This window comes from Prunus mume, linkage group LG5 (assembly GCF_029339155.1).
Source record: "Prunus mume cultivar Tortuosa linkage group LG5, ASM2933915v1, whole genome shotgun sequence".
In the NCBI taxonomy this organism is placed as follows: Eukaryota; Viridiplantae; Streptophyta; class Magnoliopsida; order Rosales; family Rosaceae; genus Prunus; species Prunus mume.
Window position 1 is genome coordinate 19,328,949 of NC_142702.1, and position 27,697 is coordinate 19,356,645.

Here is a 27,697-nt window from a genome sequence, read left to right on the forward strand (position 1 = left end):
GCAAAGATTTGGATGGAGAGACAGAGTGAGAATAGTAGAGATAACATAGCGAGTTTGTGAACTGTGAATAGAATAACAAGCAAGTTTAAATAAATTAGAAGAAAAAAATTATAAGCCGCGTTATTAATTTGTGAAGTAGACTAGAGAAAAGAGTCGAAGAAGGAAACAAGGGAGTACAAAGATCGTTCTTGAATTAATTGAAAAATAAAAGATAAAATAGCCGTTATGTTATAAAATTAAAAGATTGTAGAGAGAATTGAGACATAGAGAAAGCATAGGAATTTGATATTTTATTGAATCTTTTTTATGTATCTTACAATGAAGGGAGGAAGTCCACTTATAGGCAAAGTCTCTTCGCTTCCCGTGAATGTGCAATCATGTCTTCCAATATGTGGATTCCACTTCCACAACACTTTCATCATGATATTCTACATTGTTTCTAAATGTGTGACCACCATGTATGGAATATGTTTCGTTAAAAACCTTGCCAGTAAAACCTAGTGGGACAAAAATTGGTTGAAGAAAAAAAGAGTATATAACCATGTGTAACACAAAATTCTGTGTAATTAACTACTTACTAGAGAGTTGAATTGAAGAATACCCACCTTGTTATGTAGGTCATGAAACTGAATGAAGCATAGGGGCTTTCTTAAATGTAGAACAAGGGCAATTTTATTTTTCAGAAACATAATTGTTCTCAATGAATTCACTTTTTTCATAATAAAAAAAATATATGGCTAGCATAGCGTACAACATAAACATACAACATGATTCAAAACTCCTGAAGAGTGAGAGATGTATAAATTTTAAATTGAGCTAGCTAGCTTCCCATACTTCTCAGATACAAGACTACAGGAGGAAACAGAGAATCCAATCCGCTGCCCTGTCAGGCTCGGCTCACTGTTATCAACTGTAAAATTTATTCTTCTCCTTGTTACCTGCAAGAAGATATAGACAATCCAAAACTAATTAGCATATATATATATATATATATATCACTACACAAGTGTCAGTTCAGGGAAAAGAATAATAAAGTTTCAGTAACTAATTCTGATATATTAGAACCAAATGTCGCATTTATTTCAATTTTATTGTCCAGCAATCACACAACACAACAGTTATTATGCAGCAAATAGAACAACATGTACTGAAGCTTCAATATTTTGTATGGGGGAAGTGATAACAATATGAATGGAACTGATTAACTAGAGAATAACTTATTCTAAACAGCACCAGACTTCGCATACATTGATATAAGTACAGGCAGGATTTAGAGAAAAATCAGGACTCCTAAATAGATGCGCATACATATGCTCAATTAATATCTAAATTAGAAAATTTCGAAAGGTTGGATAACCACATTTCTTTATGGAAAGGACCGGTAATAATTTCGTCAGTTCAATTGTCTAAATAAGCCTTCCAGTTAAAACTGCCTTAGAAGTGTGACAGCATGTAACAAAGACCTAAGAAAGGATCAATGGACCACTGAAAAGAGTAGTCAAGAGAGACGGATATGAACTTAGGAGATAGCAGATCAAACATTTTATACACGGTCAAGAAGCAGAAAAATATTCATGTAGAGGGCCCCCAAGTAATCTGGGAAAATGGACTGTAGTCCTATTTTTTTTTAGCAGAATCAAATTTTATGTAGCCCTATTTAGTTGAGGTTACTTGAGTTCATATATTTCCATTTTGGGTGTCTAACTTCATATCTCTACTTCATTTTTGCAGCATATTACTTTTTTCCGCCTGAGTTGCAGTATATTAATTTCACACATGCAAGTAGGTGGATTAACCAGACCATCAATGTGTTTGCTAGCTTTATGAAAAATCAACTTCTCTTAGCTTGAAATCACCAAAACTCCATCATACAAATCAAGCATTCATTTCACCATTTTTCCAAGGTACTGATCTATTATACAAGGATGGTTAAAAATTGCAAACCAAGTAAACCTCGAGTCAAATGCTGAGCACAACCAGACAAGCACAAGAAACTATGGCAAACTAAGGATTATACGAGTGAAAGTATAAAGTAGGATACCAAAAATCAACATATACACAAGCCACTATCAAACAAGGACCGCCAGGTTAAATGATGTGAAAGTACACACACACACACATTAGATTAGTGCACGACATAAAAGCTGGCCCCAAACAAAATGGTGTCCATGTTCTTCCCATGCCATGGATCAGAAAATTTGGAACTCTAGATTTGCGCACGACATAAAATCAGGTATAACAAGGAGCAACTTGAACACCTAGCCAGAAAAAAATGAGGCCTAACAATATAGTGTTATTACTTATTGGTAATACTATAATTTGACTCTATCCAGAAAAAAAAAACACAGGACCAAATCATATCTGCCTTACCTATTCTCTATTTCATTTGCTTCAGAACATGACAGCTTTGTACCATTGAGCCTTTCATTAAAGTCTTCAATAGCATGTTTTGTTTGTGCAGATATTCTATTGACCTCTACAAGCTCCTTCTGTTTAATCTCCAGAATGTGATGCAACTAACTCAGTTCATCAAGGTAAGCTCTTGCAACTGATTCTTTCAATACTTTCTTTTCCTGCAAGATTGAACAACACCTGTCATCGATAAGTAGATTGATGTACTTGGTTGTTCCAGGGAAAAGGACGGTGAGAGAGAGAGAGAGAGAGATCACAGGTCACAAGCAGCATACATTTTCATGACGCTCAACAGCCAGACGATTCTCATTGTGCAATGTATCAATTGTAACAACTTGATTTTCTAATTGCTTCCTCAATTCCTGAATATGGTAGTTTTTCAAAGAAGTTAATTATATTGAGTTTCAAAGACCAAGTAACAACTGTGATATACGTCATCAATCAATTCTGTGATATCATAAAAATGAGATACCGTGTTTGACAGTTGAATACTTCAAAAACCATCCAAGAGATATAGGACACTCAGGAGAACCAATGCCAAAACCTTTTACATCTCAGTAACAAAATCCTCTGTCCAAAAAAGAGAAAAGAGACATCAAGAAATAATGAAAACTGTCGCATACAAGAACAAGTAACATCCACAGTCATGCAGATCATTTGATCTACATAGAGAACACAACAAACTACAACAAGGCACAGCATCCCTACATCATTCTCTAATTTTCTTCTTTTTCTTTGTTCGTCTTATTTCTCTAATTCTCTTTCAAATTCTTTCTCGTTTTGAAATTTCATGAAATGAACCCATAAACCCCATAAGAAACCTTTAGATGTCAGGCCCGCAACAGTGTTGCGCAACATTTTCCAAAACTCTTAGAACAATCATACGAAAAAAATATATATACTCCAATCTCTGCTTTCAACAGTGACAGACATAAGTATTGCTTAATCGCACCTAAAAACCTGTTCCACATCACAAATTTATCTTCAGGGATATCAAGGTAGGTTTAAAAAAAAAAAAAAAAAGGCTTAACTAAAAAATATGTAGAAGCTCCTAGAGGTCTTTCTCTCTCCTCAGCTTTAGGTCCTCAAAAGCACTAGTCTTTGACAAGAAAATCAAGCAAGAAGACCCAGAAAAGATTGAGGAGAAATACCCATTTACAATAACAATGGAGACATCTAACAGGAATAAGAGATTTGCAGCCTGAGTCAGAGCATGTTCACTACCACCATTACCAGAGACGACGATGAAGAGGTCCATCAAAGGGTGAACAGGTCTCCAATGAAATAACCGAAGAACAGGGACTCATTAGTCCCACATCGAGAGTCGTGGGTAGTTGCAGTAGTCCCACATCGACTCCAAACAAAAACTTCAATTTTTTTCCCTATATAAATATCTTCACCCCTGCCAATTGAGGGTTTTAATTTTTAAATCTCTAAATAGTTGGGCTTCTAGTGAAAACCCCTAAAGTTGGGCTTCTGATGAAACCCCTAGCTTCTAATTAAAGTATCTTTAACATTTCTTTTTGGACGCATTCAACTTCTCTTAACTCACTCATGGCAAACCCCGACCCTTCAAGCATCGACATTAGCGAAAACGAGGAACTTCAACAGGACCACCAAGATGGGGATTTTGCTAAGTACCTTGCACAACTATTAGCCTCGAGTTCTAATCACAACGCTGCCGGAATTGCTGCTCAAACAGAATCGAGAGGTGTGGCAGAGGAAGGTGGAGAGAAGCGGAGAAGAAATGGAGGACCCAAAACGTCGTCGTGGGTTGGAACTGGCAGCCCAGAAGGCTCTCAAGGCAGTGAATGGAATCGGAGTGAAATCGATGGCCTATTTTGCTCTATCTGCTTGGACGCTTGGACCAATGACGGCGATCATCACATCAGTTGCCTTCCCTGTGGACATGTATACGGCATGTCTTGCATAACAAAATGGCTACAGCATAGAAGTTCCGGGAAGTGTCCTCAATGCAAAAAGAAATGCAAGTTGGAGGATATTAGGAAGCTTTTCGTATCACGGGTTGTTTCTGTTGATGAAGAAGCACGAAATAGGATTCGGGTACTTGAGGATAAATGTGCTTCTCTTGAGGAGAAGGTTGCTGATTATGCTAAGAAAGAAGCTGAACGTCTACAGAAAGAGACCGAGTTTGGAGCCTGTTTGGGAGTGTTTCTGGAAAATCTAAAAGTTCAACCGTTCACAAATTTTAAAATATAATTTGTAATTAATAATAAGTTTCTAGAAGCTGTATGAGTTTCGTGTCTTGTGGTATTCCTAGCTATGAGTTAATGAGGGGTCTAGATACATCTTAATGCCATTAACTTGTAGTGCCTGCATCAGTTGTGGATGCGGTGGTGAAGCCTAAAGGCATCGAATGAATGTCATGAGAATTTCCATCAGTAATCTTTAGTTCGATTTGATCCCTTTCTTTCAAACAATATTCACCCACTGCACTTCCGTTCCAACAACAAAGCCATCAATGGACTTTGCTACGATTATACAGTTGATCACATACAACGACGGATCCAGGAATTTACTAATAGTGGGCTACTTTTTTTTTTCTTCTTAAAGCAACTAGCATCTCTACCGCAAGTGTGGGAGACTTTTTTCCCATCACACGCGTAGCGCAACTTATAATTTTTTACAATTTTATGCGCGTAGCGTAATTTAAAATTTAACAAACAAACCCTAAATCATAAAAAGTTAACAATAACAATTAAAATTCGAAATTAAATAAAAATAAGAAAGAAAGAAACTTACTAAGATTGAAGAACCACCGAAGATACATTGACACAATTTTGGAGAAGAAGAGAGTCACTTCTTCTTTGGTTCTCTCGCTTTTAGGCTTTTAGGCTTTTAGGCTTTTTTTTTTTTTCCGTTGGCTTGGATTGCTTGGTTGGAGGCTTGTTTTTTGTTTGGTCAAATGGTTGGAGGCTTTGGTTCTATTATTTTTCGTTGGTTTTTTTTTTTGGGCTTAGTGGATTCCGTATCCCCACCTTGTGTTGTTAAAGATGGCTAAGTGGGGCTTTCTTTTTATATGAGAGTGATAGGCTGACTTATGTATAGAGGAGGTAGGCTGGTTTCTCAAATTCCTAAGTTAGCCTGCACCTTTAAGCCTATTTACTAAATCAGGATTGGGCTGGAGCCTATAGATCCGTCCTTGATCGCATACTCACTTGTGTGGTACTACCTTTGTTAGAGAAAGATTAATACAACAGATGATCAATTAAGATGGTACTAATCATAGTAATTAAGCTTGGTATCCAGACTTGTTTTACCGAGCTAAGTTCGCGGATTTATATATTAAAGATCATGCATGATCATCCAATCCAAGTTTATTTAGGGACCGGCTAAAACTAAAAATTCATCCATTGTTAATTTTTGTAGGTTTTTGTAGTTTACAAATTACAGAGTACTCCCAAGTGTACGTATCAGTTGGCAAACTCGACCACTTTGCATATTTAATTGCTGATTACAAAGTAAATGATGTTTAGGGTATGTCATTACTGGCCTAATGCCATCATAACATGTCTTGTTTTAAAAGTAGTTCCTTTTTGGAATTTGACTAGTACTATTTCGAGAGTTCAGATGAAGATTATTCTATGTTGAAGGTTCTGAATTTTTTATTTTATTTTAATTTTTATGTACTTGTAATTTTAATCGAAGTTATAGTGGAAAGTACATAATTTTTTGGATTAGGCGTTGCATTGTTATTATTATTTTTTAATTGCCTCTACTAGCTAAGGTTTACTACAATAACTGTTTATTGGTTTGTGAATTTATTTTATTTTTTGAAAAAAAGGGATTTTAACCACAATTGTGAATTCTTATGGAAATCTTGAATATGAAAATATTATTTTGCATGAAGAGGTGGAGTATGGGTGGGGTTCAGTATCACAAGTTGAGTATGGAAGGGAAAAAGAAAAAAACTTAATAACACCACCTAATTTGGACCATAATGATGTAATATGCGTCTTATTCTGACCAACCATTTTAACCACGATGAAATTATAACTTTTGCTAATACTGGTCATAGAGGAACATTGGCTCATATCGAAATTTTCTAGTAGAGACAAGAAACCCAAGACTTGCCTAAGGTATTAGATTTCAAATCATTTTTATAATAATATTGCTTTTTTTTTTTAAAGATAATATTGCTTGAATACAATGTTAGCGTATAATATGCAATGAAGGAAAATGAAAGAAGGAAAACAAAATACATTGCTTAAAGAGAAAGAAAGAAATTGTTTAAATTGGAAGCTTCTAGAATATAAAGATAGCATAAAAGAAGCCTCTAGAAAGACTAATATTATCGAGTGAGGGGAGGATATCCTCTTTCCTACCGGAAACAGGAATACTAATCCAAATGGTAAACTACCTCAATCTACCACCGCCACCCTTCCCTTATATAAACAAATAGAAACCCACAATTCTCATAACAACAAGAAGAAGAAGAACAAGCCTCTTGAGCGAACAGACGAACAAGAACCGAACAATAGTTCGAGAAGAAAGTCAACATGAACATGGAGCCTCCAATGTGTGCAAAGGGCTGTGGCTTTTATGGCTGTGTCGAAAACAAGAACATGTGCTCAAAGTGCTACAAAGATCATGTAAAACAAGAGAATCTCAATGCTCAGTCGACCACGGTGGCTTCATCAGTGGAAAAAACTGATCTGGGTTCCATCGCTAGAGGAATTTCCTTGCTTTCTTTTCAAACTTCAGATGATTCAGTTTCTAATACTAATACTAGTAATATTGATAATAATAGTGGATCAAAGAAAAACAGGTGTGAAAGCTGCAACAGAAAGGTTGGAGTGTTGGGGTTTGAATGCCGTTGTGGTGGAGTGTTTTGCGGAAAGCATAGGTATCCAGAAACACACTCGTGCAATTTGGATCTCAAGCAGGCTGGAAGAGATGTTTTGGCCAAGCAAAACCCTCTTTGCAAGGGTGACAAGCTGCAGTGCAGGATTTAGAGACAGATTATCAACATTTAGCATGTTATATATAGTTAGGCTTCAAGACTTGTATTTTGTGCACTTTATTTTATTAAATATAAAATGAAGTAATTGAACTCGGTATCCAGACTTGTTCTTGTACCTGACTAAGACGGATTTAGATAGCAAAGATCATCTGTGATTACATGTTTGATTTTGGAAATGGAAATTGTTTGGCTACGTGATTTTTATTCAATACCAAGGCATTATATTACAGAGAGTTCGAGTGATGTTTCTCTTACAAAGAACCGCGACATTGTTACACCAGTGACCAACGTTTTCAAATTTGATCTTATTTACATGTGATCACTCTTATTCCAGTAGAGAGATAGTGCCAAATACAAAAATGCTTTGAGGAATATGCCGGAAAAATTCCAGACTTAACGCACAGCATCAGGTTGCCTTTCTGGTGACGAAGCTTCCAACTCCGGTAAAATCTTGTAGGATTCATGCAGCCTACTTAAAGTGGGGAATTTGGACTGCACAAAAAATAAAGAAAAAAAGGAAAAACCAAAGTCACCTTGCATCTGTATTCTGTTTCCTTAGTTCATGCCATATTGTCATTTACTTGTGGGAGGCAGAATGTAGCAAATATATAAGGACCCAAATAAGTAAAATGCCAGCAGATAACAAAGAAAATTATGTGAGAAAAATCAATACCTAACCCTGTTTTTCTGCATAATTAAGACACTCACATATAACCGGACCAGTCTTTTAGAGGAAGGGAGGGGGGAATAACTATAGAAACAGTTGAGAGTTGCGCCTAAAGTTGTTTGATAATATTTTCACAGAACACACAGTTTAACAGTGAACAAAATAAAGTTAACAACCAAAGCAAAGAACACAGAAGCGGACAAGAGTTTACCATGTTAATGTTAAACCTTGTAGTAGATACAACAATCTGTGGAGCTAAGAACACATCGGCCTGCAATTAAAACCCTTTAGTTAGTCAGAAAGAGCTCAAGCAGCGGGAAAACAAAAATCTTCTATTGCTTCTAAAACTTCAATTAAAAAAAAGCTCATACACATAAACATCCAAGAATCATGGAGATATTGTCACCATTTATGTCATCCACCAATATGTTGGGTTAGAAAAATTGTTGTCAGTTCACATTGGTTTAAATAATTAAGATAGGATTGCAGTTAAAGAATTGTAACAAAGAATCACAGAGCATTCAGAAGAGACCATATACACTTCATCTCCCGTGGCATATCTGCTAGCAAAATCCTTCAGCAACATCTCAAGAGCTACAGATGAGAAATAAACAAATAGAAAATGTAAGCATCAACTAGTAGCACTCTCGAGTAGTTTCACATCATGCATGTTAATATACATGTACTTTTATATATAAAAGCTTTAATACAAGTGAAAATACAGAGTTATTTAACACTACCAGACATAAATGCACCCTGGTCTACTCTCCCACACAAGCTGCAACTAATAAGTCAATCATCAAGTGATTTTGCATATCAAATTATTTATTCATTTGATCTCTCTCAATAATTTGCAGTCATACTTGCACATAGAAGACATAATAATAGGTGAATTGTCAATCTGCAAGTGGCTGTTGATATCCGTTGCTATCATAAATCAGTGCTAGAGAGTACAGAAGTTTAGGAATCATAAGGATGTGGTTTTGTAATGACACGAAAGAAGTAATTCCCATTGCCTAGGACGACTATTATCAAATGGGGCTTCAAATTGATCATTGCTGCTAAAATCAAACTTCTTATCTATCCAGATCCAACAACTGCATGGCCTGATATAAAAGAGGTGCACTGGCATCCTTAATATTAAATCTTACCGTACTCTAAGATCATCAAGGTAGCTATAATATGCAGGTGACTTCATCTGAAAGCATGCATAGCACAGATGACATAAAATCGGAACTAGCTTTTCTTTTCCCTCACATCTTTATTAGTGTGCACTTTTGTTATGCATGTGTAAGAAAACTTCAAATAAACAATGAGTATAATCCTTCTCATGCAAAACCAGTAGAGAAGCACATTTAGAAATTAGGGCCTAACCAAAATAGACCCATACAACTAAAATACTCTAGACAATAACCCACCTATTTTATTACATTTAAATAAAACCCAATTTTGAATTGGATGCGAAAGTGTTCATATATTATGACATATTGACAAATCATGCCATCAACCCCTCTTTGTCGCTGAACATTTTTCTCCTTCAAAAAATCCCTTAAATTTAGAATTTTAATAATGATTTTAACTAGGCATTCAACGTGGTTTCTATTTTTTATTTTTCAATCCATCAATTTCCTCTAGGGGTCACAATTTGAACCCGTGCATTAATTAGGGTTGACTATTTCTCTTTTTTCTATTGGGGAGTTTGTTAGCATAAATGATATATTGGTCTCTTTGATAGCTGTGACATAGCATATGTGTAACAATTTTTGTATACTTAATATATCCAACATATCTAGGTACATTATAATTTTCCAATATACGTAGATAGGTACATTATTTAATATACAAAAATATAGGTATATTATTTATAAGAAAAAATAGGTTCATTATTGAATATGGTCCATTATAAGCAAATATACGTAAATAGGTACATTATTTAGTATATACAAATATAGGTACATTATTTATAAGAAAAAAATGGTGCATTATTGAAACCATAACTAAATAAAACTGACCCATGAAACTTAAGCAAAATTGAAACACCATTATGACATTGAATAGCAAGACAATTTGTTGGAAAAAAAAAACGTTAAGATGCAATTAGGGTAATTTAGGAATTGAAAAAAAATATAACATTTAATATGTTAAGGTTGATTAGGTAACTTGCTTAGGTGGATCCTAATCATGGGAAAACCCAAATTCACTATAGAAATATGTTACACAACAAGGCTACGACATACGACCAAACTCCACTTCAAGGTGAAAGCTTCTCCTAATAAGCAGTAATGCAGAGAATTTATAATTAAAGGAACGAACACGTGCATGCAAATAATCACTCACCAAGTAAGCCTTTTTCTGTATTCAACTGAGCAAATGATAATGACTCTTCAGGACCAACCTTTTCCTTGAGATGTGTCTACACAAACAAATGATAATAGAGTATATGTAAATACAAAATCAAGGATGATTACAAAGGTACAAATATAAAACCAAATTTCATTTTATAAATGTAGTACAAAGAAACAGAATATCACTGTATATTAGAGTTGATAAAGCCTGTGACAAATTCACTAATTGGCAACTAGAAATAAGTTACAACAACAGAGGCATTACCAGAACGATTTACATAGCCTGCGACATGCTTTAATTGAAGAAAAGGAAAAAGGACATGCAAACCAGAATTTTTTTTTTAAAAGATAGGGCCTTTGACTCCATGAGAGACTTGTTTGCTAGTCAATTTTTAGTTGAGAAACTTTTTTATACCAAATTCTTTAAATTTGATAAGGACTTCACATTTAGGACCAACTTACCTGGAGATTAAGAGCTTTTAGCCGAGGGTCAGCAGGCAACAACGGTCTCTGTGGATACTTGTCCTCCAGATACCACGATAACAAAACAAAAGAGACGTAAGTAAAACCTTCACAAACTGTACAATGATGGTCAAATATGAAGTATAATCTAATGAAAGGCCTTCAGGTCTATGGTTACTTGGCTGCAGATCACATGAATGAAATAATTCAGTTTCCATCAAATTACACTAACCAGTAATATTGCGTAGGAGTCTGAAACCGTTATGTCACCATCAACCAACACCGGAACAAAATGAAGAGGATTCAAACGCTTAAAGTCTGCAACTCACAGATAAAAACAAGGCTTAGCTTATCAAATGTGGAAACATAGGCAAGATATATTATGTTGTCAAATTGTGAATCATTACTATGTGTTGAATAAGCATCCACCAAATCAAAAGCTTCAAATTAACCGTCTAGCAACATAACGTGCCAGACTATTTTGCAATAGACTATTTGCCCTGTTTTTATTTCAATATATAGAACATGAATGGCTTGTAATAAGCATAACATCGCTTCAAACCCACCTGGACTGAACTGCTCTCCTTTTGTGATGTTCACTGGTTTGTACTCGTATGGAAGTCCTATACATTCAATTAACAACAAATGAACAAAACCAAAAACAAGTAAATTCAATTCAATTCAATTAATATTTCGGACCAACAAAAACAAATTTCCCTAAACTTGAGTGAAATTAATCATGATTTTTAATTTCTTATAAAAAAATTTGACAGAAACAAACTAAAAGTCATTTATAAAAGCAAAATAAAACCTTTAAGACTTAGAGCGAAGCGGACGAACCAAGAGCAGGAGCTCTGCCAGTAGGAGTAGAGCAGGAGCTTTGAAGAAGAAGACAATGATGAATTTTCCGACTTTTTCTTCACCAAAATTAGAAACCAATATAGAAATTCATTCATACATAAATAAACAAATAAAAGAGAAGTGGAAATAAAAATTGAAAATTGAAAATGAAGTGGTACCTGCTGCTTGCTGCTGGCTTCCATAGCGCTGCTTGTCTGAAAGCTCTCAACAGTCAAAGTCTGAAATCTCAGAAAGTATAGTAAGTCAAACTTTTTATTTACTGCGAACTGCGACTGTTTTCCTTCTCCGCTGAGCCGTCTATGTTTTTTAAATTATTAGTTTATGTTTTTTGTAAGTAATGTTTTATAGTTATTCTCCTCTTGGCCAAAAAAATAATTTTAATTGAGTTTTTCTATTTAAACTCTATATTTTTCTTTGTTCACTTCAATATCTTAGAGTTATTCTATTTAAACCCGCACTTCTCTTTGTTCATCTCAACTTCTAATTCAAATTTTCACAATTTCTAGAAAAACTCCACTATCTTCTTAAACTATCCTTAAATACACACCAAGGCCAGCAAGAAAAAAATAAAAAAAAATTTATCAACCTCACACCCCACACCCCGTTATCTTGCCGCTCACCACTCTAAGTTCACCTCAACCTCACATTACTTAAGGAGATAAAAATTCCAATAGAAAGCTAAACCCAAATATTCTAATGGAAACCAAAAGTGTGGTGTGAGCTACATGATGCCTCAATGGCAGGGTTCGAAACCCATTGAACACTTTGTGATCAGGGGCAAACTGAACCCCAAGTGAGAATTAATCTCACCCTTCGGATGTGTGGACACCTTGTAGTATTTACCAACAAAAAAATCTAGAAGTTTTATTTGACATGGCCTCGCTTCTCTCCTAATGCATAAGGTCATGTGTTTAAAATTTTATTATAAAAAATAATTTTATCAATGACATTGTAAAACATTGTAACATTAGATTCAACAAATTATTTTGATAGGAAACATTAGATCTGAATCATGATTCCAAAATCATCAAATCCTACACTTTCAAGAGAAAACCCTACTCAAGTATCTCAAATTCCAAAATCAAAAGCTGCCCGTATCCTCTGGAAAATAAGATCACGACATCCTCTCTCCGTATTCTCCACCACAGTCGCATTCCCCTATTTGCATTACCAAAGGTACCAAAACAAAGCAATCAACTTTGCATAGAAGAAAACAATAAAACTCACATACTTTCAATCAATCAAACTAAAACTGAAAAGAACCCATTAATTAAAAGCTCAAATCAAGAATATGAAGTGGGCGTATAGACATACTAGGGTTAAGTATTAAGTTGGATGACCTTTTTTGTCTTTTTACACAATAATAAAACTTAAAACTTAATGATTTAAGTATTGGGATGAACAAAGAAAAGTGTATGATTTAAATAGAAAAACACTACTTAAATCATTAAGCTCTTAAGTTTTATTATTGTCTCTTTCAATCCAAGAAACCTATTACACTCTCATCTTCTCTTTACAAACCTTAAATACGATATGCAAATAATGGCTTTTGGGGCGTCAATTAAGATATGCTGCTTAAAGAGATAATTAATGTTACAATGCCATTAATTACTATAAGATCCTCAAAAGAAAAAGAGGGAAATTATAAAAATGTACTAGGGAAATAATTATAAACTATATATTCTCAATCTCCGATTGACCTCAAAACACCAACCAAGCTCTTCATAGCTTCAAGTTTATGGTTGCCAACTGAGGCGGTAATAATGTGGTGGAACGTGGCAACACCAGGAGGGACACCATGGCAGTTTTAAGAAGGCCATTTACCATCCTGACAATATCAGGACAAAAGGAAAAGGACCGAGGCAAACGCAAAAACTGTTAACATAAGACCAAGTAATTCACAATGCTATGAGGGTGTGGAAACAATGCAGGACAACTGCTATGCTATCGAACTGGATGGATGGAACTGGATATTATCATCAATGTTCAATGCTTTTGAAATTTTAATATTGTATTTTGGGGATACCTCTAAAAAATGTTTGATGAATTAACATCACAGTCACAATGATTGATGAATATGTCTACCAAGATCTAGGAATTAACACAGAAGAGCTTCTCAAGAACTGAAGCACTAGCTTCTTCGGCTGAAAATTGTGTTGCGCAACATTTTCCAAAACTCTTAGAACAATCATATATATATATATATATATAAATACCCAATCTCTGCTTTCAATCCTGCTCTAAATCTTGACACCAGACTAATGAAGATGGAGCAAGATAGTTGAAAAACTATCATAAGAGTTGAAGCACTGTTCTTCAACAGTGACAGACATAAGTATTGCTTCATCGCACCTAAAAACCTGTTCCACATCACAAATTTATCTTCAGGGATATCAAGGTAAGTGAAAAAAGAAGAAGAAACTAAGTTTAAAAAAAATGTAGAAGACAAGTATGGACAAGGTAAGTTTTTTCACTGAATTCAAAAGAACAAGGGCAATTTTCTTTTTCAGAAACATAATGTTCTCAATTTCATTTTGTTCATAATTGAAAAAATATGTGACTAGCAATTCTAAATGGAGCAATCCTAATTGTAGTGCCAATGTGCATGTCTCATAGAGTCAGGCATCTTGATCAAGCTCGCCCACATCACCATCAATCCCTTGTCGTGCGCACATCACCATCAATCCCTTGTCGTGGTGAACCTTCCCCAGGGATAAATAGCATGTTGCACATAGTCAAATATTGGAAATAGCACAGATTCAAAACCCTTCCCCACATAGGTACTGAGAAAAGGTTACCGTAGTTCGTAATTTCATCAGCACTTGTAAGGCATTCTTCCTGATTTCAGGGATCAAAACTAAGCTCGGACAAACTTGCAGAGAGACAAAAATGAAAAACAATGTAGATCGAACGGACAATTTGAAAAGAAGAGAGAAGGTACAATAAATATAACCACAGCTCATGGGCTAAATTGTTTTGTCCAACATAGAAATTATTTAAAAGACCCATGGAACCATCTAAAGCTCTCCCTTTGCACTTGTATGAAAATCTGAACCAAGTTTTCTGAATAGACGTTTGTCCCAGTCTTGATGTGACAAGGCAGGGAGGAAGAAACGGTAAGAGAGATTTGTAACCTAATCAATATGATCCAGAGGTGAATGATATTGACAACCGGCCATAGAGAATCCAAAGAAAAATTTGCAATAGACAGGTTTTCAGAACAACCAATTCTCACAAAGAAATTGGAGAGCACATGCGGATGCGGACCATACAAGCCTGAGGTGGTTCATGTTGTACTCCCAGGCATCTTGTAGATAGTTCCCATCTTCATCTGCAATTGTAACTATAGCCTATAAACAATTGACCAAATAAAACATCAGATTCATCTCAATGCTCAAACTCCTGAGTCTGCTGCTGAATAGGTAAATTTCTAAAGGTCAATAAGCAGGTCATGAAGTAATATAGTTCTGCAATATTATTAGATGATAGCACATGATTAACACAGTGATTGACATATCACCCGAGACCCTGGGGCCCTGTCACACAATCGAAGCCAAATGTTTTACCTTACACATTACCAATCATTCACCATGTCAACAATCATTTTACAGAGAATTACATAAGCACATTTATGACTCTTCTAAGCTCTCTTCTGCCAGTCATGCAAAATGTCCGACTATGCTCAAGCATCAAACAAGATACACCATTCAGTTCTTCAATAATAAGACAATTGGGACCAGGTTATAAAGTTTTTAACCAACTTCACTTCTCATTTTCACTTGAGAAATTAATTTTACTGGAAAGATAGGAGACTATCAAAAATAATAGAAAGCAGATGGTATTGCCTTTAATGTTAAAAACAATGATAAGTAAAAGTAACAGTATATTCCACTATAAGACTTGTAACACCCCGACCCCAAATTTATCCCATGTTTAATTAATTTAAGTGGAATTGAGAAATTACCCGTGGGATAAGGGTATTTTGGTCATTTTCTTACCCGGAAGGAATTTGGGAATTTTGTACCGTTGCGTAGAGCACGGTGAGATGAGTTCGTAGACACGTAGTGGGCTCGAATCGGAGTTGTAACGAGAGAGATATGATCGAAGAAGCTCAGTGGCATAATCGTAAATATTTGGAAATTGGATTTTTGGTTAAAAGACGGAAATGCCCCCGTCTGTCTCTCTCTCTCTCCCACGCGGCGTCCCTCTCTCCCTCCCTGGTTCGCGACGACAATGGAGGCGGCCACGTTTTGGCGTAGTGCTCCGACCACCAAAGATGGGTGGCGGGTTTCGCCGAAAAATCGAAGAAAATCGCCGGTTTCGCCGGCCGTTCTCCGTCGTCCGCCGCCATTTTGGCAATCAAGGTATGGAAATTCATCCTTCTACGCATGATCTAGTGATGGTTGGGTAGGATTGCATCAATTTTGAGTGTAGATCATCCAGATTTTGATTTAGGTTTTTTTGCGATCGCGATTCCGGCCACTTCGATCAATTTTGGGGTATGCCCAAGAACAAAGTGACTCTAAATTAGGTGTATTACCTAGGGTAGAGTCTTGGCTCACGATTTGGAAGTTTTCGATGCGATATCGCTTTAGACACTCATGAGGGCATTTTGTCCCAATGTGATCCTCTCGATGTCACGAGGCGTAGGTGTGCTTTCGGATCTCATTTTGGATACCGTTAGAGTTCAACGGATATCGCATATCGCGTATTTTCGGGTTCGCTAGGTTTGGTGTTGGATGGTCCTGAAATTATAATATGTCGATCTAGGTATTACCGAGGATCGTGTAGGATTCGACGGATCATAAAATGGAGTCCGGATACTCAAAATGCCAACCCTAGGGTTAGGGTTTTAGTGACCGTCCGATCGTGCGATCGTGAGCGATCCGACCGTCCGATCTGGACCAAACTTGCGGGATATGTGTCCTAGAGATAGAACCTATAGGATCTTTCGGATCGAATTTGGAGGTCGTGGGCCTCCTGTTTGACCAATTTTGGGTAGTTTTGACCTGGGTTGACCGCTAGACTTTTGTTGTAGTTCTATCATCCCAGGAGGGTTAGAATGACCTTAGTGACAGTCTTGAGCGTTGTTGAGTTAAATGGTTTATATGCGAATTTAGAATATTATTATATGATTTAGATTGCGGAAATTATCAGATACTGTGCAGAGGTTGAGTTTTGTATAAGATTAGAAATTATATTTTATAATTAGTTGTGTGGATGTTTAAAGGTAATTAAAGCGATTGAATGTTAGTGCTATCGCACTACCCCCATATTGTGATCATGTTAAATGGTGAGAATGTAACGGTGTGAAATCGCCGCAGCGTCTTTGGATTAGCGTGTTACCAGTGCGTCCGGCGTATGAGGAGATGTGATTGTGTGATGGTGGTGAGAATGAGCGAGCCCGGTGGTAGTCGCGCAGCGTCTTTGGATTAGCCGGCGTGTTTACGTGGCGGGTGCGTCCGGCGTATGAGGAGATATGGTTGTGTGGTGGTGAGAATGTGAGCCCGGTGGTAGTCGCATCGTCTTTGGATTAGCCCGTGTTGGCCAGACCCATCGTGGCGGGTGCGTCCGGCGTATGAGGAGATATGGTTGTGTGGTGGTGAGAATGTAGCGGGCCCGGTGTGGTCGCAAGCGTCTTTGGATTAGCCGGCGTGTTAGCGACAACGTCGTATGAGGGTGATCTGTGATTGTGTTTGATGGGTTGTGATGGATAAATATTAGAATGTATGTAATTGTGTGGTGGTAATGGTTTATTTGATATTAGTAGCCAGGATAGATCTGAAAGAGCTACGTATGGCTTGATCCTCAAGTGCGTCTGAGATTACTAGGTGCGACACAGATTAGACCCCACTTAGGTGGTCTTATTGGGATTGGTTTGGACCTCGTTGTTGGTCCCAAAACTTGGTTGAATTGAGGCTTGTCCTGGGGACTAAGTGAGTGAAGGTGCGCGTGAGTAGATTTTGAAATTGTTATATGCATGTTTGATGCATTAAGTTATTTTAAAACTTTGTGGCGATTCTGCTAGAATCATTTCATTTATATAAATTGCATGAGATTATATTGTCAGGTTGGGTTATAAATGTGTTTTATTGAAATTTTGAAATGTTCAATTTATAGGAGACTACGAAATTTAGAAAGTGCTGGTAGTCCTCTTAGCGAGGACATAGATTTAAGGAGTGAACTGTGTGATGTTAAATCTCGGGTCTAGGAAATTCCGGGTTACATCAAGACTACATGAAAGCGACATCGTGATTAAGAAGGAAAAGTAAGTACAATCTTTAAACTTATGCACATCCTGGCAACTATATGGTATAGAATACCAACCTTAATTATTGCATCTTATATTTTTCTGCTTGATATCAGCAGGGGAGTGGAGGGAAGTAAACTTTGCTAGTGAAGTCACAAACATTTGAACCAACTACGCTCCAAGTCACCATAAAATACTGTTCCAAATCATAAACTACCTCAAATCTGTAGATAGAGTCCCTGCAGAGTTGCGGTGTCCTTTAGATTTCTCCTCTACCCTTATGCTTGTAATTCGATAGAGTCTAACCATCGAGTTAAACTATCTTAAATCATGCTTGTAATTCGATAGAGTCTAACCACCAGGATTAAACTATCTTAAATCAAAGCTTAAGTGTGGCCTTTCTAGTTTGGACGAAATGTCATTATATAGAGGCATGATACCTCTTTTCAATTTCAGATTTTGGTTTTATCTGAAAAACGAATTTTCAATTAATGAAAATAAATTATTAATTAAATCAACAGAGCCCCAAGGCCCAAGCCCATCTTTCAGTATATATATTACCAAACCAAATATATTTCATGCTCAAACCATGAAGAGACCCAACTTTTCTATTAGGCATACTCTATTTAATATTTTTAAAGTGTTGGTACTTATAAACCATTGAGGGAAACAACTCCCTTCCAATGTGGGACTAGATGCAAGTGTATTTTCCTATACAAACTCTAACAAAATCTACCACCATCACCATTCCATATATAAACCTATAAACAAATACAATCCAACACACACATACACATACAATTCTTATAACAAGAAGAAGAAGCCGAGGAAGCATTTTGGTTTTGCCTATAAATTCACTGCTATAATTTCCAAAGAATTAGCAAAAGATCGAGAAGAAAGAAGCAATAATCTTTTGAAGCCAAGAAAACAAAGTTCATTAACATGAACATGGAGCGTCTAATGTGCGCAAAGCGTTGTGGCTTCTACGGCTCTGTCGAAAACAAGAACATGTGCTCAAAGTGCTACCAAGATTATGTCAAACAAGAGAAAAGTAATGCTCAGTCGTCGGTCATGGTGGTGGCTTCATCAATGGACAAACTTGATGGAAGTGGAATTTCCTTGCCTTCTTTTCAAACTGCAGATGATCCAATTTCTAATAAAAATAATAGTGGATCAAAGAAAAACAGGTGCCAAAGCTGCAAGGGAAAGGTTGGAGTGTTGGGGTTCGAGTGCCGCCGTGGTGGAGTGTTTTGTGGAAAGCAATCTGGATCTCAAGAAGGCTGGAAGAGATATTTTGGCCAAGCAATAACAATGGAGACATCTAACAGGAATCGGAGATTTGCAGCCTGAGTCAGAGCATGTCCACTACCACCATTACTAGAGACGACGATGAAGAGGTCCATCATGGGGTGAACAGGTCTCCAATGAAATAACCGAAGAACCGGGACTCATTAGTCCCACATCGAGAAGAGACCGGGTCGTGGGTTTGTAGCAGTCCCACATCGACTCTAAACAAAAACTTCAATTTTTTTAACTTTATAAATATCTTCACCCCCCGTCTGGTTTCTCTACAGAGATTCGAAGGTCTGGTTGGATTACTTGTTAAAGTTCTAGCTCGGCTACCTGCGGATTAGGGTATTAAGTTTAGATTTTTTTAATCTCTAAATATTCAGGGTGGTTTTTCAAACCCTTGAAGGTGGTCTTCTAATGGAGAACCCTAAAGTGTCTATTTTTGGGTGGGAAGCGTCGAAAGAAAGCCTTAAAGGAAACCCTAAAGTTGGGAGTCGAAAGAAAACCCTAAAATTGGGCATCCCGCCGATAGACGCCCCTGAATACAAGACTCTTCTAAACTCACTCCGGTCAACCCCCAACCTTTTGTACATCAAAGACGAGTATTTTCAACGCTGCCGGACTCATGCGGATTGTTTTAAGTACTCTGCAGATCGATTAGCCTCGAGTTCTAATCACAACGCTGCCGGAATTGCTGCTCAAACAGAATCGAGAGGTGTGGCAGAGGGAGTTGGAGGGAAGCGGAGAAGAATTGGAGGCCCCGAAACGTCGTCGTGGGTTCAAACAACAAGAACAAGCCCCGACTACAAGACTCTTCTAAACTCACTACGGTCAACCCCCAAACCTCCGTACATCGAGGATTTTGAACGCTGCCGGACTCATGCGGATTTTGTGAAGTTCTTTGCAGATCGATTAGCCTCGAGTTCTAATCACAACGCTGCCGGAATGGCTGCTCAAACAGAATCGAGTGGTGTGGCAGAGGGAGGTGGAGGGAAGCGGGGAAGAATTGGAGGACCCGAAACGTCGTCGTGGGTTCGAACAACAAGAACAAGCCTCTCGACCAAACAACAGAATCTCAATGCTCAGTCGACCTTGGTGGCATCATCAGTGGAAAAAACTGATCAGGGTTCCATCGCTAGAGGAATTTCCTTGCTTTCATATCAAAATGATTCAGTTTCTAATACTAATGATAATAATAGTGGATCAAAGAAAAACAGATGTGAAAGCGGAGTGTTGGGGTTTGAATGCCATTGTGGTGGAGCTTTTTGCGGAAAGCAAACGTATCCAGAAGCGCACTCGTGCAATTTGGATATCAACAAGGCTGGCAGACCCTCTTTGCAAGGGTGACAAGCTGCAGTACAAGATTTAAAGACAGATTATCAACATTTTACATGACTTGTATTTTGTGCACTTTGTTTTATGAAATATACAATGAAGAAATTGTTTGATTACATTCGTACGTGATTTATTTTCATACCAATACATTATATTGTACATATCTCTACTGTTATATAAGGCTTCACCAAAAAAGATGGACAAGAACAACCCTGAAACGAAAAAACATAGACACTTTTAAACAACCCCCAATAAGCAGAGTCGCCTATGACAACACATGCAATGCAATAGTTGTACTAATTAAGCGATTAACGTTACCATATATAAATTATGAACCACGATTCTATTTACAATATTCAATAAGGTCAATCGAAGAACCAGTACTCACATATGTAATTGTTGACTCAAGTATACGGCTTCAATTCAAGCACTTTGTGCATGTTACAAATGCAAATAATAAAAATTCAACTCACTTGTGAGAGAAATAGCACAACATATGATTAGTTTAGATGCTACTAATAGCAGTAATTGAACTCGGTATCCAGACATGTTCTTGTACTCGGCTAAGTTACCAGATTTAGATAGCAAATATATAAGGACCCAAATAAGTAAAATGCCAGCTGATACCAAAGAAAATTATGTGAGAAAATCAATACCTAACCCTGTGTTTCTGCACAATTAAGACATTCACATATAACCGGACCAGTCTATTAGAGGAAGGGAGGGGGGAAAAACTATAGAAACAGTGAAGAGTTGCCCCTAAAGTTGTTTGATAATATTTTCACAGAACACACAGATAAACAGCAAACAAAATAAAATTTACGAAAGCAAAGAACACAGAAGCGGACAAGAGTTTACCATGTTAATGTTAAACCTCGAAGTAGATACAACAATCTGTGGAGCTAAGAACACATCTGCCTGCAATTAAAACCCTTTAATTAGTCAGAAACAGCTCAAGCGGCGGGAAAAAAAATCTTATATAGCTTCTAAAACTTCAATTAATGCACAGACATCCAAGAGTCATGGAGATATCTTATTGTCACCATTTATGTCATCCGCCAATAAGTTGGGTTAGAAAATTGTTGTCAGTTCACATTGGTTTAAATAAAAGGAATTAAGATAGGATTGCAGTTAAAGAATTGTAACAAAGAAGCACAGAGCATTCAGAAGAGAGACCATATACACTTCATCTCCTGTGGCATATCTGCTAGCAAAGTCCTTCAGCAACATCTCAAGAGCTACAGATGAGAAATAAACAAATAGAAAATGTAAGCATCAACTAGTAGCACTCTCGAGTAGTTTCACATCATGCATGTTAATATACATATACTTTTATATATAAAAGCTTTAATACAAGCTAAAAAACAGAGTTATTTAATACTACCAGACATAAATGCACCCTGGTCTGCTCCCACACAAGCTGCAACTAATAAGTCAATCGCCAAGTGATTTTGCATATCAAATTATTTGTTCATTTGATCTCTCTCAGTAATTTGCAGTCATACTTGCACATAGAAGACATAATAATAGGTGAATTGTCAATCTGCAAGTGGCTGTTGATAGCCGTTGCTATCATAAATCAGTGCACGACTATTATCAAATGGCGCTTGAAATGGATCATTGCTGCTAAAAAACTTCTTATCTATCCAGATCCAACAACTGCATTGCCTGATATAAAGAGGTGCACTGGCATCCTTACTATTAAATCTTACCTTACTCTAAGATCATCAAGGTAGCTAAAATATGCAGGTGACTTCATCTGAAAGCATGCATAGCACGGATGACATAAAATCGGAACAGTTGAGAAGTCTTTTCTTTGGGATGATCTTGGACATGGTTTCAAAGTTTAGAACTTTTGATTTGGTGGGAAGATTTGATGGGCAGAAGGAGAACAGAGTTGTTTCTGCTTCTTGATTTGGGGAGGAGAGAGATTGAAGGATTGCAAAGATTTGGATGGAGAGACAGAGTGAGAATAGTAGAGAGAACGGAGCGAGTTTGTGAACTGTGGATAGAATAGCAAGCAAGTTTAAATAAACTAGAAGAAAAAAATTATTGCCGTGTTATTGAATTTGTGAAGTAGACTAGAGAAAAGAGTCGAAGAAGGAAACAAGGGAGAACAAAGATCGTTCTTGAATTAATTGAAAAATAAAAGATAAAATAGCCGTTATGTTATAAAATTAAAAGATTGTAGAGAGTATTGAGACATAGAGAAAGCATAGGAATCTGATATTTTATTGAATCTTTTTTCTGTATCTTACAATGAAGGAAGGAAGTCCACTTATAGGCAAAGTCTCTTCGCTTCCCGTGAATGTGCAATCATGTCTTCCAATATGTGGATTCCACTTCCACAACACTTTCATCATGATATTCTACATTGTTTCTAAATGTGTGGGCTCCACTTAGACTTTACAACATTCCCCCTTGTATGGAATATGTTTCGTTAAAAACCTTGCCAGTAAAACCTAGTGGGACAAAAATTGGTTGAAGAAAAAAAGAGTATATAACCATGTGTAACACAAAATTCTGTGTAATTAACTACTTACTAGAGAGTTGAATTGAAGAATACCCACCTTGTTATGTAGGTCATGAAACTGAATGAAGCATAGGGGCTTTCTTAAATGTAGAACAAGGGCAATTTTATTTTTCAGAAACATAATTGTTCTCAATGAATTCACTTTTTTCATAATAAAAAAAATATATGGCTAGCATAGCGTACAACATAAACATACAACATGATTCAAAACTCCTGAAGAGTGAGAGATGTATAAATTTTAAATTGAGCTAGCTAGCTTCCCATACTTCTCAGATACAAGACTACAGGAGGAAACAGAGAATCCAATCCGCTGCCCCGTCAGGCTCGGCTCACTGTTATCAACTGTAAAATTTATTCTTCTCCTTGTTACCTGCAAGAAGATATAGACAATCCAAAACTAATTAGCATATATATATATATATATATATCACTACACAAGTGTCAGTTCAGGGAAAAGAATAATAAAGTTTCAGTAACTAATTCTGATATATTAGAACCAAATGTCGCATTTATTTCAATTTTATTGTCCAGCAATCACACAACACAACAGTTATTATGCAGCAAATAGAACAACATGTACTGAAGCTTCAATATTTTGTATGGGGGAAGTGATAACAATATGAATGGAACTGATTAACTAGAGAATAACTTATTCTAAACAGCACCAGACTTCGCATACATTGATATAAGTACAGGCAGGATTTAGAGAAAGAGATCACAGGTCACAAGCAGCATACGTTTTCATGACGCTCAACAGCCAGACGATTCTCATTGTGCAATGTATCAATTGTAACAACTTGATTTTCTAATTGCTTCCTCAATTCCTGAATATGGTAGTTTTTCAAAGACCAAGTAACAACTGTGATATGTCATCAATCAATCCTGTAATATCATAAAAATGAGATACCGTGTTTGACAGTTGAATACTTCAAAAACCATCAAGAGATATAGGACCCTCAGGAGAACCAATGCCAAAACCTTTTACATCTCAGTAACAAAATCCTCTGTCCAAAAAAGAGAAAAGAGACATCAAGAAATAATGAAAACTGTCGCATACAAGAACAAGTAACATCCACAGTCATGCAGATCATTTGATCTACATAGAGAACACAACAAACTACAACAAGGCACAGCATCCCTACATCATTCTCTAATTTTCTTCTTTTTCTTTGTTCGTCTTATTTCTCTAATTCTCTTTCAAATTCTTTCTCGTTTTGAAATTTCACGAAATGAACCCATAAACCCCATAAGAAACCTTTAAATGTCAGGCCCGCAACAGTGTTGCGCAACATTTTCCAAAACTCTTAGAACAATCATACGAAAAAAATATATATACTCCAATCTCTGCTTTCAACAGTGACAGACATAAGTATTGCTTAATCGCACCTAAAAACCTGTTCCACATCACAAATTTATCTTCAGGGATATCAAGGTAGGTTTAAAGAAAAAAAAAGCTTAACTAAAAAATATGTAGAAGCTCCTAGAGGTCTTTCTCTCTCCTCAGCTTTAGGTCCTCAAAAGCACTAGTCTTTGACAAGAAAATCAAGCAAGAAGACCCAGAAAAGATTGAGGAGAAATACCCATTTACAATAACAATGGAGACATCTAACAGGAATAAGAGATTTGCAGCCTGAGTCAGAGCATGTTCACTACCACCATTACCAGAGACCACGATGAAGAGGTCCATCAAAGGGTGAACAGGTCTCCAATGAAATAACCGAAGAACAGGGACTCATTAGTCCCACATCGAGAGTCGTGGGTAGTTGCAGCAGTCCCACATCGACTCCAAACAAGAAACTTCAATTTTTTTCCCTATATAAATATCTTCACCCCTGCCAATGAGGGTTTTAATTTTTAAATCTCTAAATAGTTGGGCTTCTAGTGAAAACCCCTAAAGTTGGGCTTCTGATGAAACCCCTAGCTTCTAATTAAAGTATCTTTAACATTTCTTTTTGGACGCATTCAACTTCTCTTAACTCACTCATGGCAAAACCCAACCCTTCAAGCATCGACATTAGCGAAAACGAGGAACTTCAACAGGACCACCAAGATGGGGATTTTGCTAAGTACCTTGCACAACTATTAGCCTCGAGTTCTAATCACAACGCTGCCGGAATTGCTGCTCAAACAGAATCGAGAGGTGTGGCAGAGGAAGGTGGAGAGAAGCGGAGAAGAATTGGAGGACCCAAAACGTCGTCGTGGGTTGGAACTGGCAGCCCAGAAGGCTCTCAAAGCAGTGAATGGAATCGGAGTGAAATCGATGGCCTATTTTGCTCTATCTGCTTGGACGCTTGGACCAATGACGGCGATCATCACATCAGTTGCCTTCCCTGTGGACATGTATACGGCATGTCTTGCATAACAAAATGGCTACAGCATAGAAGTTCCGGGAAGTGTCCTCAATGCAAAAAGAAATGCAAGTTGGAGGATATTAGGAAGCTTTTCGTTTCACGGGTTGTTTCTGTTGATGAAGAAGGACGAAATAGGATTCCCCCAATAAATGTTCTTCTCTTGAGGAGAAGGTTGCTGATTATGCTAAGAAAGAAGCTGAACGTATACAGAAAGAGACCGAGTTTGGAGCCTGTTTGGGAGTGTTTCTGGAAAATCTAAAAGTTCAACCGTTCACAAATTTTAAAATATAATTTGTAATTAATAATAAGTTTCTAGAAGCTGTATGAGTTTCGTGTCTTGTGGTATTCCTAGCTATGAGTTAATGAGGAGTCTAGATGCATCTTAATGCCATTAACTTGTAGTGCCTGCATCAGTTGTGGATGCGGTGGTGAAGCCTAAAGGCATCGAATGAATGTTATGAGAATTTCCATCAGTAATCTTTAGTTCGATTTGATCCCTTTCTTTCAAACAATATTCACCCGCTGCACTTCCGTTCCAACAACAAAGCCATCAATGGACTTTGCTACGATTATACAGTTGATCACAAACAATGACGAATTCAGGAATTTATTAATAGTGGGCTACTTTTTTTTTTCTTTTCTTAAAGCAACTAGCATCTCTACCGCAAGTGTGGGAGACTTTTTTCCCATCACACGCGTAGCGCAACTTATAATTTTTTAAAAACAATTTTATACACGTAGCGTAATTTAAAATTTAACAAACAAACCCTAAATCATAAAAAGTTAACAATAGCAATTAAAATTAGAAATTAAATAAAAATAAGAAAGAAACAAACTAAGATTGAAGAACCACCGAAGATACATTGACACAACTTTGGAGAAGAAGAGAGTCACTTCTTCTTTGGTTCTCTCGCTTTTAGGCTTTTAGGCTTTTAGGCTTTTTTTTTTTTTTTTTCTCCGTTTGGTTTGGATTTGCCTGGTTGGAGGCTTGTAGGCTTGTTTTTTGTTTGGTCAAATGGTTGGAGGCTTTGGTTCTATTATTTTTCGTTGGTTTTTTTTGGGCTTAGTGGATTCCGTATCCCCTCCTTGTGTGTAGGGTTCAGTGATTGGCTGAGTTATGTATAGAGAGGTAGGCTGGTTTCTCAAATTCCTAAGTTAGCCTGCACCTTTAAGCCTATTTACTAAATCAGGATTGGGCTGGAGGGGCTCCAGCCCAACTATAGATCCGTCCTTGATCGCATACTCACTTGTGTGGTGCTACCTTTGTTAGAGAAAGATTAATACAACAGATGATCAGTTAAGATGGTACTAATCATAGTAATTAAGCTTGGTATCCAGACTTGTTTTAGCGAGCTAAGTTGGCGGATTTAGATATTAAAGATCATGCATGATCATCCAATCCAAGTTTATTTAGGGACCGGCTAAAACTAAAAATTCATCCATTGTTAATTTTTGTAGGTTTTTGTAGTTTACAAATTACAGAGTACTCCCGAGTGTACGTAACAGTTGGCAAACTCGACCACTTTGCATATTTAATTGCTGATTACAAAGTAAATGATGTTTAGGGTATGTCATTACTGGCCTAATGCCATCATAACATGTCTTGTTTTAAAAGTAGTTCCTTTTTGGAATTTGACTAGTACTATTTCGAGAATTCAGATGAAGATTATTCTATGTTGAAGATTCTGAATTTTTTTTTGTTTTTTTAATGTACTTGTAATTTTAATCGAAGTTATAGTGGAAAGTACATAATTTTTTGGATTAGGCGTTGCATTGTTATTATTATTTTTTAATTGCCTCTACTAACTAAGGTTTACTACAATAACTGTTTATTGGTTTGTGAATTTATTTTATTGTTTGAAAAAAAGGGATTTTAACCACAATTGTGAATTCTATGGAAATCTTGAATATGAAAATATTATTTTGCATGAAGAGGTGGAGTATGGGTGGGGTTCAGTATCACAAGTTGAGTATGGAAGGGAAAAAGAAAAAAACTTAATAACACCACCTAATTTGGACCATAATGACGTAATCTGCATCTTATTCTGACCAACTCATTTTAACCACGATGAAATTATAACTTTTGCTAATACTGGTCATAGAGGGAACATTGGCTCATATCGAAATTTTCTAGTAGAGACAAGAAACCCAAGACTTGCCTAAGGTATTAGATTTCAAATCATTTTTATAATAATATTGCTTTTAAA

At 36.7% G+C, this 27,697-nt stretch overlaps 3 protein-coding genes, 1 long non-coding RNA gene and 3 pseudogenes across 10 annotated transcripts; 4 read left to right on the forward strand and 3 right to left on the reverse strand.

The window, feature by feature from the left end:
* Positions 1-541: 541 nt before the first annotated feature.
* LOC103331786 (uncharacterized) lies at positions 542-26,379 on the reverse strand. Of its 3 annotated transcripts, none has more exons than XR_016126751.1 (5): positions 5,176-5,290; positions 2,885-2,982; positions 2,688-2,774; positions 2,371-2,573; positions 542-938 (listed from the first exon to the last, which is right to left on the reverse strand). It is a non-coding gene; the product is annotated as an uncharacterized LOC103331786 (long non-coding RNA). The 3 variants fall into 3 exon arrangements; XR_514111.3 differs by lacking the exons at positions 2,688-2,774; positions 2,885-2,982; positions 5,176-5,290 and adding exons at positions 23,877-23,963; positions 24,047-24,143; positions 26,327-26,379 and having other exon boundaries at positions 545-938; XR_016126752.1 differs by lacking the exons at positions 2,688-2,774; positions 2,885-2,982; positions 5,176-5,290 and adding exons at positions 23,877-23,963; positions 24,047-24,664 and having other exon boundaries at positions 615-938.
* Positions 3,858-4,843, forward strand: LOC148917243 (uncharacterized). Its single transcript, XM_089051794.1, has one exon. It carries the CDS (start codon positions 3,967-3,969, stop codon positions 4,630-4,632), a length of 666 nt encoding a protein of 221 aa, XP_088907920.1. The 5' UTR covers positions 3,858-3,966; the 3' UTR covers positions 4,633-4,843.
* Positions 6,901-7,507, forward strand: LOC148917244 (putative zinc finger A20 and AN1 domain-containing stress-associated protein 8). Its single transcript, XM_089051798.1, has one exon. The coding sequence runs from the start codon at positions 6,933-6,935 to the stop codon at positions 7,386-7,388; it is 456 nt and encodes a 151-aa protein (XP_088907924.1). The 5' UTR covers positions 6,901-6,932; the 3' UTR covers positions 7,389-7,507.
* Positions 7,559-12,033, reverse strand: LOC148917245 (glutathione S-transferase zeta class-like; annotated as a pseudogene). The gene is made up of 10 exons (XR_016126750.1): positions 11,890-12,033; positions 11,682-11,787; positions 11,437-11,493; positions 11,105-11,188; positions 10,867-10,944; positions 10,556-10,616; positions 10,401-10,474; positions 8,596-8,657; positions 8,275-8,334; positions 7,559-7,888 (listed from the first exon to the last, which is right to left on the reverse strand). The product of XR_016126750.1 is annotated as a glutathione S-transferase zeta class-like (transcript).
* Positions 18,723-19,406, forward strand: LOC103331835 (zinc finger A20 and AN1 domain-containing stress-associated protein 9 pseudogene; annotated as a pseudogene).
* LOC148917246 (glutathione S-transferase Z2-like) lies at positions 19,711-22,448 on the reverse strand. Of its 4 annotated transcripts, none has more exons than XM_089051800.1 (5): positions 21,991-22,287; positions 21,783-21,844; positions 21,465-21,524; positions 20,749-20,818; positions 19,711-20,622 (listed from the first exon to the last, which is right to left on the reverse strand). In XM_089051800.1, exons 1-4 carry the CDS (start codon positions 22,061-22,063, stop codon positions 20,756-20,758), a joined length of 258 nt encoding a protein of 85 aa, XP_088907926.1. In that variant the 5' UTR covers positions 22,064-22,287; the 3' UTR covers positions 19,711-20,622; positions 20,749-20,755. The 4 variants fall into 4 exon arrangements, 2 of the variants coding, with proteins under 2 accessions (XP_088907926.1, XP_088907927.1); XR_016126748.1 differs by adding an exon at positions 20,995-21,036 and having other exon boundaries at positions 20,496-20,622; positions 21,783-22,263; XM_089051801.1 differs by lacking the exon at positions 20,749-20,818 and having other exon boundaries at positions 21,991-22,253.
* On the forward strand, positions 25,010-25,963 carry LOC103331787 (uncharacterized; annotated as a pseudogene).
* Positions 26,380-27,697: the final 1,318 nt, after the last annotated feature.